General features: G+C 33.9%; 1 protein-coding gene across 1 annotated transcript in view; it reads right to left on the reverse strand.

The window, feature by feature from the left end:
- The window catches only part of LOC150095008 (L-xylulose reductase-like), a 48,392-nt gene that overhangs the window by 24,902 nt on the left and 1,178 nt on the right, over positions 1 to 22,312 (reverse strand). The window contains exons 2-3 of the mRNA XM_090410874.1: positions 15,761 to 15,858; positions 8,421 to 8,575 (exon numbers count right to left, since the gene is read on the reverse strand). Coding sequence (XP_090267000.1) covers positions 8,421 to 8,575; positions 15,761 to 15,858 — 253 coding nt within the window. The remainder of the gene's footprint in view (positions 1 to 8,420; positions 8,576 to 15,760; positions 15,859 to 22,312) is intronic.

Below are 22,312 nucleotides of genomic sequence, written 5' to 3' on the forward strand. Positions count from 1 at the left end.
ATCACACAATAAAGAGTTTTACATTATAAGCTATGTCTGCCTCTATTGATATAATTGCTAGACCAACCAATCTTTCTTGGGTCATTGCTGTTCGCACAGTTTAAGCTTGGAAAAAATTCTTTCCCCACTTGCTACACTAACAGGGATTTTGGTTATATATATTTCTACAAGATTTTGGTTTTATATATATATATATATATATATATATATATATACACACACACACACACACACACACACACGTTAAAGATACCAAGCTATTTTAAACTGGTTTTAATCCATTTCCTAAGTAAGTCAAGTTTGCACCTGCAAGTAGTGAGACTAGGCAACTCGTGGTAAAGGTGAAATAAGCTCTGATCACTATTCTTAATATTTACCCTTAATGCAAAGCACATCTCCTTGAGGAGATGTATGATGCTATGCATTGAAGGCATGGGGCCACTACCCAGACCGGTTTCGACCTTTACTGAGGTCTCATCAGTGGGAGCCAGGCTTGGAAATACCAAAATTTAAGTAATACAGAGCTTATAAGTATTTTACCAAAACAAGTTACCATAAGGTGTTTTGACCTTATTAAATAAAAATCTCAGGATGAGAGATGGTGAGGACCACTTTTCAATTGTATTATTTTTTCGAGAATTTTTAATTCTTCAAAATCTATTACATCTACATCAGATGTTTTGTCACTGCTCAAAGCAATTTCCAAGTCTTTACAATGTTTTAATATTTCGTCCGAACTAAAGTTATGTAAATTATTTATATTATATAAAATCCAAATAGATCATTGTGTGATATCAGCTGTTCAAATCTATTTTGTAAGCTATTTATTATTATTATTATTATAAAAACCTCCATGGAGTCAAAGATTCATCGTGGGAGGTCCACTGTTATACACACAGTTTATCATACTGTGCCTTAAATATATTCACTGTCTCTGCACACACCACACTCTCGGGCAAAACATTCCAATCACTCACCACTCTCCATGCAAAAAACCTGCTCCTCACTCCCTTGCTCACACCCTCCTTATACAGCTCCCAGGAATAAGCTCTTGTTCTCCTGCTATCCTCACCCATTCTGTGCAAAACCTCCCTGACATTAAACTGGTAATAACCACTTAACAGCTTATATGTCTCAATCATATCTCCCCTCCTCCTTCTATCCACCAATTTCTGCAAATTGCATTTTGTCAATCTGTCTTCATACTCTGCATTCCAGAGACCAGAAACCACCTTAGTCAATCGCCTCTGAACTTTTTCCAATACAATTTCATCTTTTTGAAAACCAGGTGACCAGATCTGTGCACAGTAATCCATATGTGGCCTGATCAAAGCCTTATACAATGGAACCATAACATCCTTACTTCTACAAGTCAATGTCCTCTGCATCATTCCCATTATCTGCTGTGTTGTCTTCACTATTTTAGTAACATGTCCCCGAAATTTTAGGTCCTTGTCTACAATCACTCCCAGATCTCTCATTTCCTCTACCTCTTCCAAGATATTCGCACAGATTGTGTACTTTACATCCCATCTCTGCTTTTCAAATTTCAAAACCTTACACTTTGAAACATTGAATTGACATCCCCACTCATTTACCTATTCAGACAGTGTATTCAAGTCCTCTTGCAAAGCTACAGCATCCACACTACTCCTGATAGCTCTGCCCAACTTTGCATCATCTGCAAACAACTGCACATCACCATTCAGACCTCTCCAGATATCATTTACATACAAATTAAACAGCAATGGACCCAAAACAGACCCTTGAGGTACACCACTAGTAACTTTCCTCTTCTCGGATATCGCTCCTCCATAGACAACTTGCTGATACCTATCAGACAACCAATCTCCAATCCAGTGAACCAATCTACTGTTCAGCCCCATCTGTTCCAATTTAATTACTAGCCCGTCATGTGGCAATTTATCAAACGCCTTTGCAAAATCTAAATATACCACTGTATATGCAATACCCTTATCCAACGCATTTGTCACTTTATTATAAAAAGTAAGCAGTTTGCTAAAGCACGATTTTCCTTTAGTAAATCCATGCTGGCCACCAAAGAGTATTTTTCTGTTGTCAACCCAATTCTGAACTTTATTCCTAACTAACTTCTCTAATACCTTGACCACAACTCCAGACACACAGACCGGTCTATAATTCAAAGCCTTACTCTTATCACCTCCCTTATGAATTGGAACAATTTTACCCTCTTTCCACTCTTTTGATACTTGACCCAGTGAGAGACTCATGTTGAAAAGATATACAAAAGCTGTTGTTAACTCTCTGGCGCATTCCCTCAAGACACGTGGTGAAATAGCATCAAGTCCCACAGCCTTATTTACATCAAGTCTATTCAATTCCTCATATACCTCCTGTTCACTTACTAACAGTTCCTCCTCCTCCTCTCCCACTGCTTCCAAGTTCTGCATGATGTCACATTCACAAGAATGAAATACCTTTAGAAATTGCTCACTAAATATCTCAACTATATCCTCCGCAGCAGTTATCATTCCTCCGTTTTCACCAATCAATCCTACCATAATCATTCTTTCTTCTAATGGCGACATATCGAAAAAACTCCTTAGGATTTTTTTTTGGCCGCTTTAGTTAACTGCTGCTCATACTGCATTTTTGCTACCCTTATCAAGCTAGTCACCTTCCTCGCCTGCTCACCTTCCTTCATGCAACTGGTTGTTATAAATTCTCATTTTGTGTTTCTTCCATAATAACTTCTTCTTCAATATTGCATACCTTATCTCTTGATTCATCCATTTTACACCCACTCTGTTTACCCTCTTGACCCTTGGAATACACTCTGATATTGCCTCCACCAAATAGTTCTTGAGTATGGCCCAAGCAGCATTGATATTCTTTCCATCCAGTTCCTCTTTCCAATTTATTATCGCAAGCTGTTTCCTGAGCTTTTCGTAATTACCAGTCTTATAATTCCAAATTTATCCCTTTCTAACAGACGCCCTCGAATGACTGGTCACCGTGCACGTGATCACCTCGTGGTCACTCTCACCAACCGGTGGAAGATTTGACACCTCATTTATAATAACATCATCTGATGAGATGATCAAATCATACTCTTGATCCTCGTGTACCCTCCGTTATGTGCTGCCTAAGGTAATTATCTTTCAAAAACTCCAAAAATTCATTTTCTTTACCCCCAGATGCAGTCTCTTGCTTCCAGTCTATATTACCATAATTAAAGTCGCCCATAATGATAACTCGTTTCTTGCTAGCTAGGCCAATTTGCCTATACATTTCCTTCTCATTACCCTCCATATTACCAGGTCTATAGCAACACCCAACTAAATATTTCATCCTGTTAACTTCTACCTCACACCATACGGCCTCAAAACTGTGACCGCTATTTGCACTTTGCAATTCCACCTTAGATGAGCACAACTCATCTGCTACCATTAACAGTACTCCTCCTCCCTTTCTTCCCTGTCTATCTTCATGAAAAATATCATATCCATTCATCTCTATTCCTGTCAGGATGTCATCGTCATCTAACCACATCTCACTTATACCAACAATTTTGGAGCGAACAGACTCGAGCAAAGCAACAATTTCATTCCCCTTATTTCAAATACTTCTAGCATTAGTGAATAAACATAATAAATCATTACTGCGTCTACAAGTCCTAAGAACATCACTCCTGCGATGTGACTCTTCAATACCTTCCCCTCACTTCCTCTATATTACCACCAATTCTACAACTTTCTTCACACCTAAACTCTTTCCACCCATCCCAGGCCATCTCAATTTGTGTTTGTCCACTTAAACATTCACTTCTGAATTCAACACCCGCATGTTTCATAAAGTTTCTCCCCATCCACCCTAACTCCTCCCGTTTCCCTGTTCGTGTTGTACCTCCACCCTCTCATTTACTCCACTCATAATATTCACCTCCCCATTTGCAACTGAACAAATACCTCTCCCTACCTTACTTTTTTGCTCTTTCATATCACTTCCCACCACCTCAGATATATTCATTACAGTCATTACTTCTCCTGCCAGTAACAATCTCTCCAGCAGACTCACACCAAAACCATTTAAATGCAGCCCATCTTCTTTATACAATTCCATCTGTCCCTCAAATTCCTCCCACACATTCACAAAATGCACTCCATTCTCCTCACATAACTGCGCTAACATATCATTCATAATCTTTGCCCGTCTCCTCAATTCATCACTATCATACCTTGGCAACACACTGACTACTTTCCTACCACACTGTTATCTTTTACTCTCCTTAATAATCTCCTTATATCCTATCTGGCATTTTCCTTGTTTCCATCCAAATCATTTGTTCCTACTACAACCACCAACTCTTGTGCTCTCTTATTCCTCATGCCCAACGCTTCAATCACTCTCTCCATTCTACCACCAGGAAAACAAACCTTGTGCATCTTCTCATTCACCACACCTCTAATAATGGAATCTCCATAGAGAACCACTCTCGAATCATTCGATATATCTTTCGCATGCCCATCTTTCCTTCTGTTCTTATTCACTCTTCCACGTATGTCTCTAATTCTTTTCATCTCATTTCTCATGCAGTTCATATCTTGCTTCATCATCATCAACTCTGCTTTCATGTCCATATCCAATATATATTCCTGTCTGTCATTTCCATGTAGTTTCCTATTATGTCTTTGGATATTTTTGGTCGCGCAGCATCTACAGCAGTCCTCACAATGATGTTCTGACGAGGATATCCAAGGATAATTAACTGACCCATTTTCCTTCTCTTGAGCAACATTCTGATCCTGTAATGGAAGCTGCTGATCATGTATTTTAGGAATGTTTGGCATAACAGCAGTCGGCCTGGATGTATCCCACGACATCATCATGGATCTACTGTCTTGATGTGAAGAACTGGAACAAGGTGAAACTGCAGCTCCAGGTAATAAGAGTGAGACACCAGGTTCGATATCTTTTATCATACTTTGTGCAACTTGAAGAGAAGTAGATAATTCAGGTGATACAGAACAAGGAACTAATATTTGGCTATCTGTACTTAGTCCTGATTCTATATTATTTGAGTGAGTTTCAATTAACTCAACAGTATTAAGAATTGTCATCGTATTCATTACTGGGATTGACAATGAATCTTGGAGCAAACTGACAAAAGATGTTGCCAATGCCTGTGATTCCTCAATTTCTATTATTGTATCTTCACTTTGTTGTGATCCTTTTACCAACACTGAACTCTGTATAGATGGAAATGAGTTCTGAGTTGGACTAGGATATATATTTGAATTAGAAACAGAAATCTCATTTAATGGATAATCAGTTCCTGAGAGTTCTAACCTTCCTTCATTTGTGAACAACTTTATTGACCTGTTGGTATCTTCTGGTGTGTCTAATTCATTTACTTTTGATGACACATTGGCCTTCATGCCTTTACTGTTAGAACCACAAAGATATCTACTTTGAGGTCTTCCTCTTTTCTTCTTAATTACTGGTGGCAATTCTGTGCTGCATTTTTTCTGTTGCACCTCAGCAAGTAACAAGGCCTGGTTACTTGAGTCATGTTCACTCTTCTCCTGAATATCAATACTGGAAGTATCCCTCTGTGCAATTTCTGTACAGATCTCAACATTCAAACTTTTAGCAGCACTAAGCAGCGTGGCAAGTTGGTCCTGCAAAATGATTCACTTCACCCTTGTACATAAAATCTATTATCATTTTTAAATCCATGTATTTTATATCTTTGAGAATAACAACTGGATGTTTACAAGAGTTTTCAAGAAATATGCCATGAAAGAAAGAACTACAGGCAGACAACACTATTTTGTGTGCTTTAAGTCTCTTACCTTCACATACTAAAGTCACATCTACAAAAGTTTCAGTAAACAGTAACTCATTAAAAGTAGTTAGTACATTGACATGGTGATTATTCCTTCTTAAACAGATCTGCTGAGCCTCCATCTTCATAATCTAGTAACAATTTCTTTTTTTTTTTAAGTTAACCAATAACAAGTTGTAAAAATGAAACTAGCACCTAAATTGTTATATCTTTACCAGCAATACAATGGTTCATACACGTGTAAATTAGGCCTAACTCGACGAGTACACGAAACTCCAATCAGTGAAAAATGACACTGGATTACTGACTTTACTTACCACATTAATGACCTCATTTATTCTAGGAATGTCTGATCACACATATACCATCAATATAATTGAACTTCTGCACAAACTAATAATGTAAACACGAGAACTGAAAATTATCCGACATTAACTAACACGCCGCGTGTTTATAACTGTCTTAATTTCTTAATGTCTTAATTGATACATTAAGGCATTAAGTTTCGCTTGCGGCTCATCATGGCTCTTATAGGAAAACATTTTTCTTTTTCTTATTATTCTTACATGGGGAAATTCCAGTGGTACATCAAGTTTTTCTGCAATTTCAGCTGCATTTGTTGAAATCCGTTTTTCCTATAATCAGTTAAAAATTTCAGGATGGTGTCAGCTGCACTAAGGCATGGCCAATATTTAAATTTACACTCTGCAACATTTTACTCACTGGGTTTATTAATGATAGAATGTCATACCAAATAATTATGCTACAAATAATTTGAATGAAGTGATTTTTTCAAAAAGGTCATGAGCAGTGCATCTTGTTTCATTTTCATTTCGCTTGAACCTGTCAATTGAGGATTTTCATATAATTCCACAAGTGCTTCATAAATTTCACAGAATTGAAATAGAATTAGTTTAATTGCTGCCTACTGCAATATGGCTTAACAAGTGCCCTTATTAAGCGGTGCCATGAGGCAGGCTGCCTCTATGCTACATCCTGTCGATGGTACAATGTGTGCACGATTGGAATAGATGTAAAATGTATTTTTTTATTGTGGGTCGCAGTCATAAATGTTTGAAAAATAAAAGATTAGAGTAATACCAAAGTGAAGACATTGGAGAAATTATTAAATAAAATAAATGAAAGTACGATTTTAATTAATTTTCATAGTATTCAAAAATTATTGACTGTAAATTAGAAATTCTGAGAGCAAAAATTTTTGACTGGTGTGCATATGCACAGCTTAGAGGGAACATTGCCTTCATCCCATTCTTCTCCAGAATCTCCATACCATACATCAAAGTGTGTGTGTGTGTGTGTGTGTGTGTGTGTGTGTGTGTGTGTGTGTGTGTGTGTGTGTGTGTGTGTTAGAGAGAGAGAGAGAGAGAAGCTTGTCAAACATATATATGTCAGTTTAACTTTCAAATCTCATTCTATCCACTTCATATAAATTTGCTCTTACATTCTCCAGAAGATAAATATCCTTCTATTTCCTATCCAGCAGTCTATAGAATTCTGCATTGAATTCCTTGCTCGTACACGAATTCCTACAGAATTCCTTGCTCGTACACGCTCGCACATTATGGGAAGATAGGTAGGCTTGTACGAGTGTGCTTAGAAGAATGCCAAGAATATATCCAGTTTCATGACTCTGATAAACTGGGATTGCCTAAAACTTTTTCCAATCTTGGAATGTCATTCTACTGAATACTCCCTCATAGCTGTGCTAAGTAAGTAATTTAATATATGACAATCAGCATCATTTACTAGGATTCTAATTGTTAAGACTCTCTTCCTACATTTAACATCATATATTATAACACGTTATAATTTCCAATTGTTAGTGTATTTAATTTTTTTCTCTTTAAATGCATGCAATGATAATGGCAATGAAACAATACTCAGAACTTGATCACTCAGTAACTTGCTGTTTCATTTGCTTCTGTTATCTCCCTACCATCAGCAGTTATTCAAGTCATTCTTCCATTTATTCTTCCTTTTACCTGCCACATAGAAAAAGAACTCTTTGTGATTTCTTTTGGCCTCATCAGCTAGCTTTCTCTCATAATTAGCTTTGGTCTTCTTTACCACACAGGTCACTCTTCTTAACTGTAACTTGTACTGCTGATGGCTTACTGATCATCTTTTTCCCTTTTTATATTCCCTCCACAACTCCTGCTTAATTATGCTTTGTATCCATCTAACTCCTACCTAATTTATCCTCCATACTATAGATATATAGTCTGATACTACTTTCTTCAAACACCCCCTTGACCATCCTCCATGCACTACTAATATCTTTATGAAAATCTGTCAACCAAGTCCCACAATAATCAAACCTATAAATTTGGGCAGTTTAACTATTTCCAGCATATGTGAATTCTATACTGTAAGACTTATAATTTTGTTTAGCACTTACATGCCTATATTCAATATAGTTAACAATTTATGTAATTAATTTGCTTCTGATAGTTATAATATGTGGTTCAATTTATCTTAACTATAAATAATTATAATAAGTACTTGGTTTACTGTTATACCTGCCATTAAATTCCAAAATTTACTACTCAGTTCATCAAAACATACTTACTTGTCAAAAGCTTCTGATGTAATATTGCCAACAGATTCTAAGATAGCTATGCCTGCATTGTTAACTAAAAGATCAACATTTTCCAGTTCTTCAATGCATTGTTTAGTTGCATCCCAGTCTGCCAAATCCAGAGCAATTGTCTGAATATTTTTAACCTGGAATAAATATTCTCTTGTATATTACCTGAAGACACATCACAGAAAACAGGACAGGTTTTCAAAGGTGCATAAAAAAATGAAGGAAAAAATTTTTATGACATTTATAAATTCCCATTATGAAAAGTTAGACAATTTGTATATCTTCCTAGACTATTTAACCAATATACATATAAAAAACTAATCTATTATGAGTATAGTTTTATGCCATAAAAATAAGAAATTATAGAAAACGTTTTCTAAAGAGTTTGTTAAAATGGAATTTGAAAAAAGGGAAATTTTATAACTATCATTATAATTTTAATCTTTCTCCATTAGATGACTAAAACATGATATCTGCAAGAGTTTGATTTAACGTAATGGTAATCAGATCTTAGAAAAATAGCTCAGTGAATATCCTTAAAAGATCTAATCTATTTCGTGGAGATATTCTGGTCCCAAAGTGGCAATTTTTAATAACTTCCATGTAAATAAACATTGCGTATAGTCGATGTGGAAATGTACTAGAATAAAATTACAACTTAGATGACTGCTTGGTTATTTCAAGTTAACATGCATAACTAACAGGAAAAACGTGTTAAATCAAAATAACTAAGCATCATGCTTGGTTCTTTTGAGCCAAGGAAAAGTCAGATGATTACCCAGATAATCTTAGGGGAGGGAGGTAGAGGAAAGGGAAGTTCTCTAACTGTAAAACATATTTGTTATTATGTTAAAAATGCTATTCACATTTTTTTAATCATCTTTAAATTCTGAAAAGAAATATTTATATATAACAATTTACAAATATTCATAAATTTTGTTTATTCTACATACTTGTTTCTGTATATTTCTGGTTTTGTTGATTTAGCTAGAAATGAAATTTAGTGCACATAAAAACCATGGATACAAATAAATTTCTGCTTGTAAAATATGCAGTCCTATTTAGTACTCAGATCAAAAATTGGATACAAACAAAAAAACAAAAGTTATAAATTTTGGTATGTAAATTATCAAGCAATTTTTCTGACTTTTTCCTCAGATTAGATGATCAGCATATCATATGCTCTGCTTACACAGATACACTGTACTTCTGCTAGTGAACATGAGTATGAATCTGACTTTGAAGGTCCAGTGTACTCTGTAGAGATTTATGAATTTTATTTGTCTGTTTTAGTTTTAATAAGTTTTGCTACTATATTTGGAACAATTCTGTTCAAAAATCATTACCTATCAATACAATAACAATGAGGGACTGGTTTATTAGATACCCATCTAATTGTGTTGGATTGTTGGGGGTCTTGAAATCAATATCAGGAAGTGCACTAGGTATTTAGTCCTAGGCAGACAAGAATTCCTGAAATTCCATCAGATCTGATGATGGATTCCTATCATTAACACTTTGTTACAGCATGATCCAAAAGATGTTAGCAGTACTAATGAAACAAATTCATTAGAGTCAAGTCACTATCATGTTCCTTTAATCTTCCCTGGATGACATGCTTTCTTATATGGTCCATTACTTTATTGAAAGTGTATAACAAATATATTCATACATGCAAAGTAAACTGACAACATGAATGGATATACTTCATCAGTAATGACAGGTTGGCTGCACTATTCAATCTCTTGCACTAGTATTGTATCAAAACATTAAAAATTATTTTAAATTCTAATACAGCTTTTCCATTTTGAAAAAATGGAAAAGCTGTATTAGAGGACAGAGTCATAGTCATCAATTCTAAAAGTAGGTGAGAGAAGTGATCTAAAAATTTTGGTGAAGCATGCTACTCTGTCAAATAACCAAAAGTATACAAAAAATATGAAGATTCGAAGAACAATCAACCCATCAGCCTATTTGTTTCAATAAGAAAATACCATAAGTAAATATATTACTTGAAATTATAATAACAGAATTAACTCACATAAAATATTATTTATTAGTAGAATTTTCACCTGAGTATCACAAGCATCTTCAGTACATGTAAAAAGGCTAATTAAACAACAACTGAAAATTCCAAAGAGTGCCACCTAAGTAACTCATGTAAGATAACTAAAAAAGGTCATTAAGTTGCACTTTCTTGGGCATTTTTTTCCACCAATGGCTCATCTCGTCAGCATTAAAAACTTGATGTGTTGTATATCCACCCTGTTCAATAATTTTTTGCAATTCCTTTGGATAAGTTTTGGCAACTTCATTATCAGCTGATGCACTTTCCCCTTGTATTTTTATGTTTTGTAATGAAAAGCATTTTCTAAAATGGCTGAGCCAACCTTTGCTAGCAACAAAGTCAGGGTTAATAGCAGATTCTCCATTTTCTTTTAAGTAGTTATAAATTTTTACAGCTTCATGTTTAATAACATTGATGTCCGGTGGGATCTGTTTTTTTGAGCAGTCATCAATTCAAATACTAAGAGGCTTTTTCCATTTTTTCAAGTATTGGTGCTCTGGGACGAGTTGTCATATTTGTGAGCAACGGAAGCTCTAATTTTTGGATTGTTGCTTCATTTAAATCCAAGGTTTTTGCAACATATGATACTCTTTTCCCCTTTTTTAAGACAATTCAAAATTTGTATTTTTAATTCTAGCGAGATGAAATGTCTTTTAAGAGATACTTTTTTTTTTTTTTAATTCCGGCAGACATTGTTCAGGACTATAAATTAATTCACAAAAAAGAAATATTTAACACTTCTTTAAAAAAGGTTCAATAATACATACCTGAAAATTTTTAATCTATGTATGTATATGGTACAAAGAAGAAAACAGTGAAAGTCTTAAAATATGTTTAATACTCCACGAACAAAATTTAAAATTCTAATAGATTCTAAAATTCTGTATGCAAATATGACATGACATACATGCTCGAATGAAAAATATCGAATGAGATGGTGCTTGCTCTTACCAAGTTCTCACCACGTCCCGTGTTGCATGGGGATTTCCCCAATTCTCGAGCCATGTTAGAGAGTGAACATGTTGTAGGAATGGAGTGTTATACGGGAATTTTCCCCAATTCTCGAACCGTGTCAGAGCGAAACCGTGTTGTAGGAATGCTGTGTTATACATAGGTAACCTGTACTTAGCTCATAGGCTTTGTGCAATTCTAGACTTGGCACAGCAAAAAAGAACAAGTCGACTTTAGAAGTGGAGCACGATAGACTATATCCAAGTTGAACAACAGATTATTGAATAATGCAATGAACAACAATATCTGCTATTTCTTGGTTTTATTGATTATTAAAAAACTTTTAATTTGGTAAAAACTTTGCAATACATGAGGCACTGTGACATCAAGCAGAAGAGACATATATAAGGACCATCAAATCAGTATACACCAATGGAAGCAAAAATACATTTCAATGGCAAATTCTCCACTGGAGATACAGAGAAGCATAAGACAAAGTGACAATATTCCCAAAACTATTCACAGCATATTTAGAAGAAATATTCAAATTTCTTGATTGTGGAGAAAAAGGCCTGAAGATAGATGGAAGACATTTTATCTATTTATGGTTTGCAGATGAGAGTTATCTTTATTTCAAGTCCATATGAATTACAGATTTATGAACTTCAAACCTGTTAAATTGTTAGCTTAAAGATGACCTCTAAAGAAGGTCCTCCAAGTTACATTCCATAGCTATGTACAACCAGAAATAATAAAAATAAATTATAATAAAGTTGAATAATGCTTGCTTGAAAAGCCTTTGGAAAACTGCAGTTAATATTGTTGTGTCCCAATTTATAATTATTGTCCTATCTAGTGAAATTATGCTTATCTATGTTCAATTATTATCTATGCATGAGATATCACCCCAAAAATACAAATATTTAAGCAATTTCTCCCCTTAGTGTCCCTAATATTTATATTATGCTGCGCCTTTTGGGACATTTAGTTTGAGATATTAAATACAAAAACAAGGAGCAATTACTAAAATATGTCTGAATGTGAAACAATATTGCAGTTGTGACACTTTATCTCGTTTCTTAACACATTAATTTCCTGCGTGATTAGGTTCGTATGTTTTTCAAGTGGTGCATTGGGCAGCAATTTCAGACAACTGTTTTATCAATGAACAAAGGTTTATTAAACTCATTAGTATGGTACAATGCAATTTCTAATATAGTTCAATTCAAATACTAAGAAAATATTTACAAAATAACATTAGCTTATCACAAGTAATTTGGCTATGATCCTATATAGGTATTGCGATCATGCTGCCATGACAAATTCAACACATCCAATCATATGTATAATTCTAGATCTAATTAACACCTTAGTTATCCCTATATTACTCGGAATATACGCTATATACTGTAGCACATGGACATATATGATCAATTCACTCTATTTAACTATCCAAAACTATGTAGATCAAATTATCCTTTTACTGTACTAACACATAACTTTGACATTTTAAACTTTCCTATAAGTTACAATACACATGCATAAATTTTAGGACACATAATTACTTATATAATATTAATATTAACAAGCATACTTTCATTATAATCAGTCATGTACTAAAGTCCTAGTATAAATTTTCTTAGTCTCTTCAACAGTTCAGTAATAGAATAATGATTAAAATTACAGACGATTTTCCGTTAACACGAGATTTTTACAGTACCTTTTCTCTTGAGTTTTCTATGTTGGCCTCTACCTTTTTCTGATTGAACTATCCTGGTATCTCCTATAATCTGTCACTCCTAAGTTCTTTTGGCAATAAACTGTGCTTACGCGATCTTAACCTTTCGTACTTGAATTAAGGACACTTTTGAATTTATCTATACAATGGCTGTGAAACTCGCCATGTAGACACCGACTTCTTTACAGATTTCCCCTTTTTCGTAGTTGTCACTGGATGATGAAACACATAAATAGTACCTTCTTTCCATTTACTAACTGGCATTCCACGTTTCTTACCATAGGAAATACGGAATCGAAATCCGGCTCACTTTTGTTTCCTTGTTATGACGACGGAGATAACTCCAATCCCCCCACTCAGGAAAATCACGTGAAACCTATACGAAGGAGCTTGTGAAGAAACTATCTGGGGAAAAAGCCTCATGGGGGGGTCTAACCCTTTTATGCCTTGACTCCTAATGGCACCCACTTTAATTTCTTTTCTCCGCCCCTTACTTGATTCAACTTCACCAACCAATTAGGGTGGCATTTTTCTGACAAACATCCTTTGGTCGGCAAGCCTGTGACGATGTCTCAAATCCGGGAATTGATCCTGAGCGATAGTCTATTGTTTTTCTCTTGCTAGCCTCTAAATTACCCCCCCCCCTTCCAAATTTTTAAGAATTTACTTAATATTTTAATCTCTAGCCTCTCACATACAATTTCTTATGACTAATCCTTTCTGTCTTACTTAGCTAATTTAATCTTTTATATCACAACTGTAATATATTCCTTTTTTTATTAGTTAGTTCAACAAGCACCCTTCTTTTTTTTTTTATATATATATATTACTTGGATGCAAGGATATTTTTTTCTTTTAAATAATTCATCTATTAGCTTTTATACAGGGGTTTTATTTTATTATCTCTTCATGTTACACCATGATAACTGGGAATTCTACATTCTTAAGGTATCAGGGTGTAACAATATTCAAAAGGCAATTATCACTATGCCTAAAAAGAAGGAAAGTTTATAACTGTATTTTTTCTATACTAACAAATAGTTGTACATTGACATTAAATGTAAATAAAACTGAAAAAATAACAACACAATTTAGTAACAAAGATGTAAGCATGGCATCACAAAACAGAATCAGAAATAATTGCATAAGAAACCAAATCAAAATTTGACATTACAGAAAGTGAAACATGTGAAGTGGTGATGAGAGCATATTGCTTGAAGACCAAGAGAGATAAAAGAAGTACTAGAATGGATGGATACTGTGGGAGGTAAAATAAATATAATACCAAAACTTTGTCAGGTTGATAAAATCATCAAATGTGCAGGTGCAACATAGGAAAGAAAAGTGATTGACAGTCTTGAAAAGGCTTTCATCCAGTAAGACTTATAATGGTTGATGATGACTTATATTAGCTCAAAGGTAAAAGCAAATAAAAAATAAAAGTTTGTTTTATTTTAAATATTTAAAATTTATTATTTAAGACAGCCTCTGTAATGCAATCAATATTAATGATACCCTCTGACTGGAAAGACCTAGATTTGAATTCCATCTAGATATGAACTTTTACACAGGCTTTTCAATGAAGGCGATATAGCTAATCTCATATGGAGGCGGTAAGATTTTCCCTCCTGGATACTTGGGTTTTCCATCATGCAAAACAGACAAGCAAGCCTGAGCATACATGCAATTAGCAAATAGAGAAGGCAATGTCAGGCCATTGGCCTGACATGTTAAGAGGAAGACAAGATGAAATACAATTTAAATTTTTATTAGTTTTATATGTACTGTGATCTGAAGTGTAAGCACCAAAATAGGAAGTTTTAGATACTGAATGTGAACTGGCCATCCATAATCCATCTTTTCACAAAATCTATAAAAATATGAGTAGTACTTTTTATTTACCTACTTTTTTTTATTGTGTTCACTTTTAAGTCTTTTGCCAACAGTTGCTGAAATATTAACAAGTTCCATATCGGTTTCCATACATGGTACTGATGATTTATGAGTTTGTATCTTCTTGTGTGGTAGGATCTGATATTAGTTAGGGAGGAAAAATTATTTCCCAAATATATATATATATTTTTTTTTTTTTCAGTTTTAAGATCTTCATATTCTTGCTCAAACCATTTATATTCAAGATTTGAAGGAGCCACTGTTTCCTACTGATACTTTAACCTATTTTAAAATGTTTTCTCTTACCTTATTCTTGATTTCACTTCTTACAACTTTTTTTTTTTTGAAATTATACACTCTTTTCGAAGCTACAGTGTCATTTGTTGTTTTCTCTATTTGATCATATTTCTTCTTTGCCTTTTCCTGACAATCATGGTTAGCCAATCATGGTAGAAAAATGCATGCATTTCTATATATAACTAGCGTTTTAAACATAGGACTGACTACCCATATCCTATCAAAATTAGGATGCATAATAAGATAAGAGCAAATAAGGCAGTACTGAGATTAAAAAACTACAGTCTATACAATTTTCACTAAAAAAAGACTAGAATCACTTCATAAATAAATTAATTATAAATAATTAACTGCTATCCATGCTATTTCATTTACCTCATGTTTTAATGTTTCCAGATGCTTTGGTGTTTTGCTAATGGCAATTACATCTGCTCCACATTCAGCCAGTCTCTTAGCTAAAGCTCTACCTATTCCTGTAGATAAATATACAAACTAAAAAATAAGTATAGTATAGACATTTAATATTTATTTATTTAAATATATTTAATGTATTACTCTAGTTGTGCATCTTATACTATAAGAATTTTCCTTAAACATCATGCTTGTAAGTTTAAAATATCATTTGCATGTGACCCTAAAAACTTTCCAATGAATCTTGGAAACTTATTTCATGAGACAAAAGTTACAATACACTGTTTAGAGTTAAAAAAATAATAATACTGTAGTTCCCCAAAATTAAAACTATTAAAAAATTACTCGACAGTTTTTAAACAAACTTATGTACAGATGTAACACAAAAAAAATAAAACTCATGATAACAAGCAACATCCCTTCAATAACAGCTGACTTAATTCTAAATGGAAATAAAATTTATTCAAAAACGTGAACAAATTCAAATACTTGGGATCCTGGCTAAATGAAAGTTTTGACTGTAAAATGGAGATAAGATCAAGAATTGAAATGCCAAGACAGTCCTTTATCAACATGAAAACCATTTTATATAACCACGACTTAAACACTATTGAAATTCAATGATGACTTCCTCCTCTCTCTCTCTCTTTTTTTTATATGAGTCCTCCCCCCTCTCTCTCTTTTTTTTTTTTTATATGAGTCAAACATGACACAAGGGAAATAAATAATGTTCTACACAACAATAAAAATATTGTTGTGTAGAACATCTTCATGCTTTAAGCAGTGATGAATATTTCTAATGAAGATATTGGTTTCACCACTTCAGCATTGACAGTACAAGTCAATAGTCAATATATGAATTGTGTTCGAAATGAATTCCACATGCCTTATCAAATGCACATTACCTTCTCTGGATGGAATCAGTTCTAGTAAATTATATACAAACAGAAGTAAACTCCTGATTGTATATAATTTGGTCAGTTATTTTTGCTGGCCTGGTTGGCCATATAGTTAACATACTTGATTTTCAACTAGGCTGCTGGTATGAATTCTGCCTTGAGCACGGACCATCATTAGGAAGGAGATGAATTTCACTGCCCTGTGTGAAACTACCAACCAACTTATTGTCTGGTCAAATGGTTTGTAAAAGTACCATTTTTGGTCTCTACAGCAGGGTTTCTGAACTGGAGTGTGTATAAAATAAATTCATTTCTTGCCCCTCATTCACAATCACAATTCCTGAAATCGTTCTGTAGTTTGTGATATATAGAAGAATTTGTGAGGCAATCAAACACCACTCCTTTCATGTTCCTAAGATTTACAAGGTATTTACACTTCACTTTAGCCATTTCAGGAGATGTTGAAGGTCAGACTTCAAGTGCTTTGAAACTACTTGACCAAAGACTGCTATCTCCTATTGTTGAAGCTATTTTCAAGGCCAAGATTATCTTATCAAATTCTTAGAGCATATTTTCATAAATTTCTTGGATATTCTTAGCAAAAACTTTTATTTTTATTTTTTTATAGCTGACAAAGTATTATTTTCTGATTGCAAGCATCACTGGAGTCTGACAAAGCATTATTTACTGATTGCACACACACATCTCATGTTTAAACAAGAATATGAAGAAGGATTGCCTATAAAAATAACAAACAAATATTCTGGTAATATGAGTATTTAACTGATTACTTTATTCAGGTCAAGACTTTAAAATTCTGAAAGTGATACCACATATAGTGCCCTCCTGCAACGAGTCCTTGGAGGTGTTACATAATAATGATAATAATAATATTCACAGAAAATTTCTCAACAACCCTAAAATTTTAATAAATGAAAAATTTTAATAAAATTTAATTTATTAAAATTCATTATTTGGCTTGCACTCTATGCCAAATTTCAGCTTTCTAAATTTGGACATTGTGCAAATATAATGTCAATCAGAACATGAAATGCTCAACACCATGAAATAGTATTAAAAGGTAATTGCTACTGTAAACAATCTAGGAGGGATTTTTTTCATTTAGTGATATTAAACAATGAATAGCACTCATATTGATTTATGGACTCAACCATCTTCAGGGATATATATATGTTACCGCTAAAGTGCAGAAATCAGTTATTCTGCAGATTATCTAGATATTGTGCAGATTAACTACGGTGATCCGTTTAATGTGCGAAAAATTGTTTCATTTCTCAAATTACCTAGGTAATCTGCACATGACCTACTAGGCACTCGTTAAAGTGAAAATAAGATCTTTGCTGGAACGTTTCTGTATGTTTAAATTAAGATAATGTTATTTATTTATTTTTTGATATCTAAAGAATCAAGTTAATACAATCAAACAATCAACAAATTAGTTGATAGAATCAATCATCAGTCAATTAATATAATACAAGGAATCAAACGGTTTAAAATATTATTACAATTAAGAAAAAAAACATATGATAAAATTATGTTTACTTATTAAAAAACCAAACTAAAAGTGGAGGGAGAGGGGGGAAGGAGTAGGGAAAGGAAATGAGAGAAACAAACTTTTGAACTTTAACGATACGAAGCCGTTAATGTGCACATTACCTAGGTAAAATGCAGAAAACTCTTGATTCCGTTAACGGAGCAAATCAGTTAATCTGCAGATTAGCTATGTAATGTGCACATTAACGGTTTTCGCACTTTAGCGGTAACATATACACACACTACACAACAGCTACTAGCAACATACCATTGCAAGCCAACATTTAAATCTAAAACTACATAATATGTCTAGTCTAACCTGTTGTGGTAAAAACATTCAAGTAATTAAGATTAAGAGTGATAATAAATAATCTTTCTTACTTGAAACTTTTTTTAAAGCACAAGAGGTCAGGCTAGGCACATCATATAGTTTTAGACTTTATGTGCATATAGATGTATATATTCCTGAAGATGACCTTAATGCATGGGATGAAATCTAGCATTTTAATATTATTATAGTTTTCATCTCAAATAGTAGTTGATTCCATAAATCAATGCAGTACAATGATAAGAGGGAGGATTTAATTTCGCAAATGGTGTATAAAGATGAGTTCTGCAACTTCAACGCTTAGAAATTAATAATATGAAATGATTGTTAGCAAAATTAATTTCAGAATGAAGATAAGAAAAGTTCAGAAGATTTAAAAAACTGGTAACAGAGTTATGCATATGTTAATAAGCAAAAAAAAAAAAAAAATTTTAATGAGTTAAAATTTTATGATGACCAAAAAGGGTATTTATTATTATTATTACATGATGCCTCCAGGGAGTCCAAGGACTCATCAAGGGAGGGCACCTACTCTACAACTCTGTCTCCACCACTCACAATCCACCAACAAACTGAAACTATCATCATCACCTAACCAATGCCATCTACTGCTCATCACCACCACCACTAGTATTTTCACAGACCATCACAAACATCCATGCCCATAGCGGGATTCAAGCCCGCAGTCGTTTGACTGGAGAGCGAATATGCTAACCACTCGGCCAACCAGACCGGCAATTTATCTTGGAAATCTTGTGAAATTCATATGCAGACTATAAATTTAATTAATTTCAGTTCAATATACAACTTTAAAGTTTTGAAACAATTATCCTTTAATTTTCAGTCATTGCTGATAATGAATTCCACAAATTATTGATCCCATATTGGCAGGAACAGAAAAACAACATTATTAGTAATAACAGATAACAATGACTTTAATATTATAAACAGAAATGTTTAACCTATTCCACAGTCTATCCTCATAGACAATGATTCCACAGCCCTGATATCATTTTTGTTATTTGCATTTGTACTCTCTAAAGTTTCTTCAGCCTACTCAATTCCAGGTGGTTAAATGCCAGTCAAAAGATTTTGGCCAGAAAACCAACATCTTCCAAGAGAGCACATCAAGACCATAAATCAAACAAATTCTCTTCTTTATTTCTGATATTTATATATAAAAAAAGAAGTATCACATTACTAGTATTGCTATTAGCAGCATATCAATTACTCCACTTCCCTGTTCCACTTTGCTCTGTAATATACTATACAAACTCCCAGCATCGAAGATATAATCCCCAACAATATAAACTGTCTTCACAATTTATGTCAAGTTATATAAGTTAACTAAATTATATGTACATATTATACAAATTAAGTGGATATTGAATCCAACATTATTTCAAAGCCGAATATATAGAAACTACAAGAGTTTCATGCCGAATATAGAAACTATAAAATTATATATATATATATATATATATATAACAAGATCTTAGAACAGGTAAATTCATTTAACTACCTAGGATGTATGATCACATATGAAAATGAAAAAGATATAAACATAAAAATTGCAAAAAATTTAAAAATACAGGTGTAATTAACTCTATATTTAAACCAAACCTAGTTCAAAAACAAACCAGACTAAAAGTATACAATACATTAACCCTATCAGTCTTAATGTATGGAAGCGAAATCTGGACAATAAAACAAAAAGACAAAAAAGAAAATCCTGGTTTTCTTTTCCCTAATGGATGGAACACGTTCAAAGAATGAAAACAGAAAGATTACCAAAACAAACCTTAAAGTACAAGCCATTAGGGAAAAGAAAACCAGGATGTCCTCTTAAACGATGACTTCTAAGGAAACAGGCCATGCTAGGCCTAAATCCTTGATATATGCATGATGATGATATATATATATATATATATATATATATATAATTGATCAATTAGAGGTTGAGGGACCCACTGGCATATCAGTGCTGTGTGTAGGGTGCACAGGTGAGGATTGAGATAGAAGTTTATTGAATTTTTTTTTTCTTTTTTTTGAAGAATTGCGAGTTATAGTTGTTTTGGAATACTTCTTGAGGATGGCAGTTCCAGAGGCAAGAGGTAGATGAATTAAAAGAAGATGAACAGAAGCAGGTTCAGTGTGTTTGCAATTGCATGTTGGGCAGCTGCAGCTCTTATATTAACAGGCACAACAGAAAGTAGAGGAATGATGGTTGCCAGTTCACTGGAGCAGTCAGCAGTCTATTCTGTAGAATAGACATAATGCTGAAATGCTTCACCTGTGAGATAGAGGCTGAAGTGAGTCTAAGATGAATCATCTATGAGCCTAATTGCATGCCTCTGGATGACATCAAGGATTTTAAGGGAAGTTTTAGGTGCACCACCCCAAAAGTGAGTAGTATTCTAAATATGGATGGATTTGGGATTTGTATATAGTGAAGATTTGTTTGGGTATAAAATAGGCTCTTAAATGAAAGGAATGTCAAGTTTCTTAGATGCTGAAGAGGCTATTGATATGATGTGTCTATACCAGGAAAGGTAAAAGTTAATCCAAGCAGAGAGATCTGATCTTGTCTGGCAATTTGAGCATTACTGAGGGTAAGGGTAGATGAGCCGGGATCTCTTTTGCATGAGAAAAAGCAAGACTGTGTTTTGGTAGCATCGAACATAACAAAGTTGTCTTCACCCCATTGGTGGATAGTATATAGATCAATGTTTACGGCACTAGTTATAAGTGATGTCAGAGTAGTGCATGGTTTGCCAAATGTGTAGGATGAGTGGAGAGTACTAATGTCTGCAAATCTGTGAATGGGATTAGTGGTTATTGTGAATAGGTCATTTATATATACAAGAGAAAGAGAGTAAGTGATAGGACAGAGCTTTGAGGTACTCCAGCATTGGTGGTGAAGCTCAAAAAGTGGGAGCCATCTACCATGACTCACAGAGAATGAACATATAGAAAGCTGGCTACCCAATTACAGAGGGAAGCAGGGAGACTGAGAGACTGCAATTTGTTTAGTAGGCCTAAATGCCATACACACAGTCAAAAGCCTTGGAAATGTCAACAATGACAACACAAGTTTCTCCAAACCTATCTATGGTATGTGTTCAGTGAATGAATGATGTAAGCTACAATACAAGGTCAGCTATGGATCTTGAATGGCAGATCCATACTGGTGATCACTGATTAATTCACATGCCTCTAAGTAGTGGACAAGTTGGCTACTGATGACTTTTTCTATTATTTTGGAGTGGACAGAGGTAATGACAATTGGTCAGTAGTTAACAGGACTTCTACCAACTTTTTTTGGAATAGGATGGATATGAGACTGCTTTCATGCATTAGGATAAGTACTAGATATGTATAATAAATTATACAGACAATGCAGGACAGGTGTAAGCACTGGAGCACAATGTTTGAGAACAATTGGGAAAATGCAATTAGGAACAGAAGACTTTTTAGTATCCAGGTTATGAATTATATATTTAGTTTAATCTTTATCCAAGTGAAAGCAAACAAAGTTTGCACCTGAAGTATCTTCAGGACTGGGGCAACTCGTGGCAAAGGTGGACTAAGTTCTCATCACTCTCCTTAGTATCCCATAATGTAAAGCACATCTCCTTGCAGACATGTGTAATGCTATGCATTATGGGAAGGGTCATTACCCAGACCAGTTTCAACATTTATTGAGATCTCTTCAGTGAGAGCCAGACCCAGAGG

This window comes from Typopeltis vanoorti, chromosome 21 (assembly GCF_054136105.1).
Source record: "Typopeltis vanoorti isolate ZY-2024b chromosome 21, IOZ_Tvanoo_1.0, whole genome shotgun sequence".
NCBI classification, from domain to species: domain Eukaryota; kingdom Metazoa; phylum Arthropoda; class Arachnida; order Uropygi; family Thelyphonidae; genus Typopeltis; species Typopeltis vanoorti.